At 39.9% G+C, this 9,295-nt stretch overlaps 1 protein-coding gene across 1 annotated transcript; it reads right to left on the bottom strand.

Moving 5' to 3' along the window:
• Nucleotides 1–4,739: 4,739 nt before the first annotated feature.
• Nucleotides 4,740–8,174, bottom strand: KLHDC7A (kelch domain containing 7A). The gene is made up of 2 exons (XM_075605998.1): nt 7,364–8,174; nt 4,740–7,048 (listed from the first exon to the last, which is right to left on the bottom strand). Exons 1-2 carry the CDS (start codon nt 7,992–7,994, stop codon nt 5,637–5,639), a joined length of 2,043 nt encoding a protein of 680 aa, XP_075462113.1. The 5' UTR covers nt 7,995–8,174; the 3' UTR covers nt 4,740–5,636.
• Between the last annotated feature and the right edge of the window lie 1,121 nt (nt 8,175–9,295).

Here is a 9,295-nt window from a genome sequence, read left to right as displayed (position 1 = left end):
AACATGTACCATTATATTTTACAGGGCAGAGTCTGAGACCTCCCGAGAAACAGAAAGGACTGAAGTTCCTATAGGAGGGTTCAGTTGGTCATTTTGCCACTGTCGCGGCGGCAGTTTGGAAGGTAAGTGCTTGTCCTTGTCGGACGGGCTCGGTGCGGGCGACGCCTGGGGGTAGGAGCGAATGGGCGCGGTCAAGCGAACGTGACTCCCGGGAACCCACTCGCGACAATGACCGGCTTTTTGGGGCTCGGCCGGGTACGGGGGCAGCAGGGCAAGGCCTGGCTGACCCCCTGACCATAACACATTAAGAGAGCACTCTGGCAGGGACAAGCGCTTACTCTCTTTATTGTTTAATAAACAAAGCTGCGGCCTTTTATACCTCCAAACCGAGTCTGTCGTTACTTGTCTGTTATATATGAGTATCGGTCCCAAGGGGAGGGGGGGGTCCCGCGCGGCCTCCCCCTCGCAGACTCCCCCTCGCAGCCTCCCTGGTCATGTTTGTTCTTTGATAAATCTGATGCAATTCTGGATTTTGTCCTAGTTTTACAGCTGGGAGACTTTAAAAACAACCCCCATACAGTAAAATAAACACAGGGACAGTTAACCTCAGGCAGTAATGTTTTTGTAGGACAAAAGGTACCAGAACCATAAGCAAAGAACAATTAAAATGATATCTAAAGTACAATAAATAATTCAGCGGTAGAAAAAGCATTTAACCCCCGCCAATCAGTAATTCCACCCCATTCCTAAGAATGTCGGAAACACTATTCATGGTGCGTGTGTATGTGTGCGTGTGTATGTGTGCGTGTGTATGTGTGCGTGTGTATGTGTGCGTGTGTATGTGTGCGTGTGTATGTGTGCGTGTGTATGTGTGTGGTGCGTGTGTATGTGTGCGTGTGTATGTGTGCGTGTGTATGTGTGCGTGTGTTCTATATTATTTACCAAAACTGCCACTATCTATAAGTCATGGTGTCAAAGCTTAAATGTCATCTTATAGTATTGCCAAGTACATAGCTGGGTACTACTAATGTAAATCATGAATGTAGTGTGTTGAGTTGGATAACATAAAGAAACTATGACATTTGGACAAAGTGAACACTAGTGCGTACATATTTTTATTTTGTAGATTTTATATTAATCTCGATAAAGCCGAAAATATAGTTAACATTAAAAAAAGGAATAGAATCTATTAGTTAATGCTGATTTCTACCGTGCTTTAAGAAAACAACAAAGCAGTTTGTCGTGTACAGTAAGTGTGCAATACATTTAAAATGTAAAAAAGTCGTTTTTTATAACCCTTTTTTCTAGGCGAAGAGAAATTAATAAAGTAAATTAACTCCTAGATTATTTGACACTATAATGAGAATTGATCCAAGACATTCTACATAATATGCGTTGGCACCATTTACGTCAATGACCCAAATGTCTCATTAGAACATAGTATGTAGGATTTACCCAATATTTTTCCTTGATTCATGTTCCATATGCACATTTACAAATGTACTTATTAATTACACCATGAAAATGAACTAATAATCAGCCTTTGTTAATTATTAAAAGTGTGTAGCGGTTAAATTATGTTTACATTCTAGACACATCTAGGAGGAAATTGCTTCACTGTGAAATAAGGAATTCTCTCATTGTGTAGCCCTTTGTTGAGATCTAGCAATTCTCCCTCTCTCCCTCTCCCTCTCCCTCTCCCTCTCCCTCTCCCTCTCCCTCTCCCTCTCCCTCTCCCTCTCCCTCTCCCTCTCCCTCTCCCTCTCTCTCTCTCTCTCTCTTCTCTCTCTCTCTCTCTCTCTCTCTCCTCTCTCTCTCTCTCTCTCCTCTCTCTCTCTCTCCCTCTCTCTCTTTCTCGTCACCCTATTGTTTCTCATGCATTCGTGTGAAACACAAAGATTACAAGTCATAAAATGATTGATACTGTTGACATGGTTACAGTATAAAGGTGTTTTTAGAGGTTTAAACATTCAACGCAGTCACTTGAACATCAACCTTGTATTTTATACTTTTCTCTGACTGCGTACTGCGCTCAAACATTAGACATTGCATTTAGCACAGGGACCTGCTATTCAGATTTACCTTGACGTTAGTTAGCAGGCTTGTCATCATTTGATCAAGAGATGCAACCAAAAGTCTCCTTTGTCATACAGACAGGTTTCACTTTAACATTAGAGTTTTGTTTTTGTTAACTTTCTCAGTTGCTGGAGCTCTCAGTAAAAGTCCAGGTATCGCATGGTGAACACAGGACACGCTTGATATGTTACTCCTAGATAATGAGTACTGACGGCAAAACAAATTCAGCCATGTACGCATTTTTAAAACGATCTTTGAAACCCTCCTGTAAATGTTTGGTAAAAGTTGTTTTGCAGTTTATGGCCCATTGTAGTGCCCGTATCTCTCCCTTATCCTGCACTACCTCAGAATTGTGAGCCTGACAGAGAACATACAGGAGAGAAATGTAAATATAAAGTACGTTCTCATTGGGGTAAAGCTAACAAGACTGACACTCGCCCCACCCTTTCAAAGTCCGCTCTATGAGAACCTCGGAACATTTGGACAATGACTGACATACAGTACTTTGCATGTATTTCTTATAAAGTGTAATTCACTCAGAGTTAACCCATTAAACACATGACTGGCATTAGTTGACTTTCTAAATTTGGACTTCATCTGTAACACATTCTAACACATTCTAGAGCAGGGGATTTTAAGGCTATCCCTGCTTCAGCTGAGCTCCCTGTGCTGAAGCAGGGATATCCTGAAACCTGACATGTTGGTAGATCTTTAGGACTGGAGTTGGGTATCCCTGTTCTAGATCAATATTCTGCAGGTCTGGCTTTTACTCCAAAGTATCGTTCTCACTAACACAACCACAACACAAATATTTGGCAACTCCTAACTACTAATCTTATGCTTGTGCCTGGAGCTTCAGATACTGTACCATTTTACAGTTATTTCCTTTCAAAGTCTACTATTAACTCTTTAGTGCTATCACAAGGCCGGTGATATATACCTGACCTGACACTATTCCTTTCATAGTAAGTGACAAATACATGAATTCATTAATATGATTTTGGAATAAGTTATATATATATATATATTTATATATATATATATATATATATATATATATATATATATATATATATATATATATATATATATATATGCAGAGAAGCCGTTGTGGAATTTGCAGCCGAATAACAAATCGGGGATACAATTTATTGCAATATTACAATAATTCTGTTAAATATGCCATAGATCTAAAGATATATATATATATATATATATGTACATTATGACTTTAAGGAACTACTGCGGGTCTCATGAACAGCATATCCAGTTAGATTTTACTTAACTCCCACACGCTTATACTGTATCAAGTATTCTTGTATGGGAAACTCATTTTTGTAAATACTTTTTACAAGTTCATATTCTAATCCAGGGGCGGCCAACTCTAGTCCTCTAGAGCCACCAACAGGACAGGTTTTAAGGATACTTCAGTACAGGTGGATCAATCAGTGGCTCAGTCGAAGACTGATTGAGCCACCTGTGCTAAAGCTGGGACTATTTGGGCCACCTGTGCTGAAGCAGGGATATCCTTAAAAACTGACCTGTTGGTGGCCTTTAAGGACTGTAGTTAGCCACCCCAGTTCTAATCTAATCCTCTGCTTTGGATTTGAACATGACCTGCAGCACCTCCACCCCCCCCCCCCCCCCTCCCTCTGTTAAAGTGAGAATAACACATTACATCTAAGGTTCTCAAGTGCTGCATTTCACAGAGGAAGTGTCTGTAGTGCTGTGTTCATTTAGTAGGGACACACTGATTATTTATTGTAGCCCCTTGGCACCCAGAAGGGCAGAAATAACTCAGCAATGCTGACCCTTCTAGCACACATGGAGTTAAAATTACTAACTACAAATATTTCAGTTCAGTACAAGTCCATATTTCACTAATAACAGTAACAATCATTCCATCATTTCACCTTCTGATATATATATATATATATATATATATATATATATATATATATATATATATATATATATACATACACATACATGTAGAGGTATCAGTACCGTGTTAGCCAAGCTTCAATAATCAAAAAAGAAATAGATGATACCGTTCTGTGGCTAACGAAATGCTTTTATTTGTGCGAGCTTTCGAGATACACTGATCTCTTCTTCCGGCGATGTTACAGTGAATGAAGCAAGCAAAAGGTATACTTAACAACAGTGTCTTTTGGAATGTTATCTGTGCTGGTCCTTCCCCGGTGTAGATGTGTTTTATGGCTAGAGGTGTCAAAAGGTTCCTGATAGAAAGTGATGTAAGAGTGTGTGTGTGTATCAGTGTGAATAAAAATTAATGGAAAGCCCACAGTATATACAGTGCTTTACAAAAGGTGTGTGTGGAGTGGGAGTGGATATAAATGGTGTGGGTGGGTGTGGAAATGTGAGAGATTGTAGCACAACTAAAAGTGTGTGTGTATACTGTGTGGTCCCTATTGGTGTATAGGGATGGAAAGGAAGGACCAGCACAGATAACATTCCAAAAGACACTGTTGTTAAGTATACCTTTTGCTTGCTTCATTCATTGTAACATCGCCGGAAGAAGAGATCAGTGTATCTCGAAAGCTTGCACAAATAAAAGCATTTCGTTAGCCACAGAACGGTATCATCTATTTATTTTTTGATTATAGACGCTAGGCTAACACGGTACTGATACCTCTACATGTATATATATATATATATATATATATATATAAATATATATATATATATATATATTAGTTTGACGTCTGAAGCTTCAACCCAATGACGCACACGCATCACTAAATATATTAAGCCTTCATTTTGCACAGATAACTAGAAAGATTGTAGTGGATTATTATATAGTAGTTAGCAGAGCCATCTAATGCCTTAAAGCAGTGTCCCAAATACAGGTGTTACTTAAGATATCAGGCTATAGGACAGCTCTGTCCCACTGACAGGGGAGTGGTTCCTATTGTCAAGTGGGCTTAGTGGAAGTAAAATCCTGTTTAGAGACATTACAGGGTTAATTTTCAGAGAAGTTACCCCAGAAAGGGCGAACGTAGTTCATAGCTATGAATTATGCTTTTCCCCCAAAATATAAAAATCACACATTTAACAGTTAGAAAGTCATATCTGAGAATTACAAGAGCAATGTAAAGCAATTACTGTGATTTTTTTTTTTTTGTATTTTTCCTGCTAGGATACTGAAGATTTATTGGTCTCATTTATTCTTTATGAATACAGAATATATGCATTATAAAAGTTTTTTTTCTCTTGGAAAAAAAAAAAGATAAGATGCCTCTTTGAAATGCATAGAACTTGTTTGACACTACGGTTTATAACTAACCATTTTTCAAGACAATTGCAGGTGCAGACTGAGAATAATGATCACATTGCTTCCTTCTCTTTTTACGACGTATACCTGGATACCATTTGTGTCACAATCGGAATGTTATTTAGTTTATATCCAATGCACTCATTTTCTGACCCCTGACATCCCTCTCTTCATTGCTAGGACATACTTTCGTTTTTTTCTGTGGCCAATCTTCTATTTGTATGTAGAGTATAAAAGTTGCCTCAATAATAACCACCATAACTATTTAGCGGGAGTCCTTGACTGGAAGGACAAGGACAAGCGGAATAAGAGTCCCCTTTGGTAAAGGAAACATCTTTAGCTTCCCATCCAAAAACCTAGGCGAGATGTCGTCAGCCAGAAACCTTACATGAAAGTTTCTGCTGATGCAGTAGATGATGTTGCCAGTAACCGCACACTGGAAGCCTGTTGGATACGGCATCGCATAACTAGCACATTCGTACCATATTCTGACTCTAATGCTACAGCGGTGGACACTGATGCCCATGCTGCGGTTTAGGTCAAATCGGTAGAGGAAGTTGTTGACTGCCACCATTTCTGTTGTCCGATTTTTACTGCCACTAATTAGGCTGCTCCTCCAAACGTTCTCTTTGTCATGATACCTCAAAAGCATATATCTGATTGTCCCACCAGTGACATAAATCTCATCATCATATGCAGTTGCCATGTGGGCTACCGCAAAAGTGTCATGGGGAAGAGGTGCGATGTAACTCCAGCTATCTTGGCGAGGATCATATTGTTCTACAGTATGGAGACATTCACCTCCAATGGCATAGAGACATCCATTGAGTGCCACAAGTTTGCAATGAGGCCTTCCTTCATTCAGTGGGCTGATTTCACTCCAGGTGTCAGCAAGTGGGTTGTAGCAGAAGACACGCTTGGATGGTTTCATCTGTCTTCCAGAACCTTCACATCCAAGGACAACAAAGAGATAATTGAACATACTTGCCATTGCACAACCCCTGCTAACAGCTTCCACAGGGATGTGGGAAAGTGGATACCACAAGTCATTTTCATTGTCATAATAGCTAAGGCTGCTCGTGTTTTGTGAGATAGAATAGTCTTGTGTGTCTGTGTCAGCAACAACTACAAACCTTCTTCCTTTCATTCTGTTCTCAAGAACCAAATCTCTCTCCGCAGCATTGAGGCGCCCGTAGACAGAGGGATTTTGTAATACTTGTAAAAAGTTGTTACTCATGACTTGGTAAGCAGCTGTTTTAAGGATGTCCAGGTTGTGCTTTTTAGCCAAGCACAGCACTTCATAACAGTTACCTAAATCAAGGTTTATATCGCTAGTTGATCCTGGACTCAGGGAGACATGAAAGGTGGCAGAGCCAGAAACAAATTGTAAATGACTTTTGTTATTGTTGCTCAGATTGGAGTGTGATAATTCCATCACAGAAGGAATATAGCCCATACTATCCGATTCAGTCTTCATGCCCTCACTCTTTAACTGAAGCTCTGTGGTTTCTCCATTATCTATATTTCTATGTCTTGTGTTGGCACTGTGCTGTGGCAGTTCCTTTTGGGGTGAATTATTTTGTGCCAAAGTCTTATCTGATGTCCCAACATCAGGGTTCTCGATTTCTCCAATAAGTTCTATCTTGCTTTCTTCTCCCATTATTGATTGCTGTACACCTGTTTTAAAGAGAATAGGAGATGAAGGTGAGTCACAAGATGCAAAATTAGAATTTCTCTCTGTAGTTACCGATTTCGAGGTGGACTGTACATGGTAATTATAGATCTTTCCTCTCAAGCCCCCGTGTGTATGTTTCTGATCTGGGCTGGCATCTTCTCCCTGTTTCTCTTCGATTATATTCTCCTCCATCTGCACCTCAGCAATAGAGGAAAACCTGTGCAATTCATGCGTATTTTCACGACTCTGGTTTATTGAAAAATCCATGCCGGAGCTTGCCTTGACACTACTGGTGACCTTCCTTGAAAAGCCCCTACCTTTGTCCAGGTCCACATTGTCATGCATTTCTTTAGCTTCTAGATCTTGCGTAAAATTCTCACTGAGTGTGTCAATGTTAGTGGTACTATCACAGAGGTCTTGATTACTTCCAGTTGTATCCTTTAAGTTTTGTACATGAACAGTGCCTGTATTTTGACCATTTCTTTGCAGGGGGTCAGGAATGCCATGCAATTCTTTTATCACACAATTTTTTTCAGTCTTCTGGTGTTCATAGATTAAGTCACTGTTTTCATTTCCTCTTTCCTCATTGTTTAGGCACAGAGATCCTCTGTGGAATTCCTGTGTATCTAAAGTATCATTTCCAGCCAGGTGCTTCGTTTCAGGACTTGAATCTATGCTGCTCCGTAAGTTGCTGTTCACAAGTCTGAACCTTAGTCCTGCAGGTTCATCATCTAAGTAATCCCACTGGGCAGCAACAAAAGAAGCTCTATCTTCCCTTGTGGCTCCGTTGGCATCTTCTCTGGGTATACCCCTTCTCTTAAATACTCGGGACTTATAGAATCTATAAGCCAATGCCAGTATAAGCAAAGCAGTTGCCGAAACTGCCAGTTTCCCAACTAGCTGCATATCCAACTGCCAGCCTCCACTCTCCCAGACAGTGTTAATCATTATTTCATATCAAGTGAGCGTTCAAGAATGTCAGGAATTCATGTAATTATCGCCAGTGGAAAACCAGTTGGAGCTGATCTGGAGCAACCTTCTCTGTCTCCTCTGTGGCTGTGCAGTTTTTGACAAGGTGACCATAAGCTGCTAAGAAAGGTGCTGGCGACTCAGGTGTGTTAGAGCATCTGGTTTTCACATTGAACAGAGCTTTGCATATTTAAGCAGGGTGTGGAAGGGCGAAAAAACAAACAGTCCGGGAAACATTGTGACAGAGCAGCTGTTTGTGAAGCAAATAGAAATGATAAAAATGTCCTGTATGCACAGGAATACTGTACATACGTATTAGAGACTCTTCTACATTTGTGCTCCTGTTTCTGGTCATTTATTAAATGTAAAAAAGCCTATAATTGTTTACATTCCTTTTGACGGTTACAAAATATTCCCCCTCTTTCCATAGAACTTACTGTATTTTAAACAGTAGTAAGGAGATGTAACATACACTTGTACCAGGGAAAACAGGTTTCAGTACAGATTGCAAAACCAGTTAGACCAATTTGAAAAGGATTCATACAACGTTGCACACGTAGGTTTAACCCATCTCAGATACTTATTAGATTCTACATATATATTATTTAACCTCCACTAAACAGTTTTCCTTACATTTCTTGCTCTAAAATGTTACACCCCTAATCCAAAGTAAAGTAGAACTGAGTAGGATTACACACTTTTAATATCCCAAATCTTTTCGACGATAAAACCCGAAGAAACCTCACAGAAACCCCAATAACATTATTGGGTATCTCTCTCATTGGGTGCTACCTGAAACTTACAGTACTACTCGTCATTAATACGGTACCTGCTAGTCCCCTCAAATATTAATAGCAAAATTCCTAGAAGACCCTGCTTTTAGCAATTACTGTGGCCATGGACAGCAGCACTGGATATTGACCACCCCACAAACATAAGTAAGTATAGATATAGGATAAAGTATCTGTTGTCTAAATTTAGCATAGGTTGAACTTGATGGACACATGTCTTTTTTCAACCTCATCTACTATGTAACTATGTAACTATATTAATAATGATGTATTTATGCAGACTGAGGTTACTTTGCAATGGTCTCCAATGGAAAACACTTGTGGTGGGAAGGTATACTGTATAGAGGTGCTCCGTATAATATAGCATGTTACCTTTAAACTTTTCCTTCCAAAACACGAAATGCATCTTTAACCCTGTTGCTGCCCACTTTTGTATACGCTACAGCAGGGGTGCGCAAACTGGGGGGCACGGCGGTTGAAGAGGCCTCG

The sequence above is a fragment of the Ascaphus truei genome, chromosome 6 (genome assembly GCF_040206685.1).
Source record: "Ascaphus truei isolate aAscTru1 chromosome 6, aAscTru1.hap1, whole genome shotgun sequence".
In the NCBI taxonomy this organism is placed as follows: domain Eukaryota; kingdom Metazoa; phylum Chordata; class Amphibia; order Anura; family Ascaphidae; genus Ascaphus; species Ascaphus truei.
Note: the sequence above shows the minus strand (reverse complement) of the source record. Positions and strands in the feature narration are given on the sequence as shown.

Coding starts and splice junctions, on each gene's coding strand:
- KLHDC7A (XM_075605998.1), bottom strand. CDS start 7,994: ATGATTAACACTGTCTGGGAGAGTGGAGGCTGGCAGTTGGATATGCAG. Junction 7,049..7,363: donor CAATGTGGACCTGGACAAAG/GTAGGGGCTTTT, acceptor TCTTTAAAACAG/GTGTACAGCAATCAATAATG.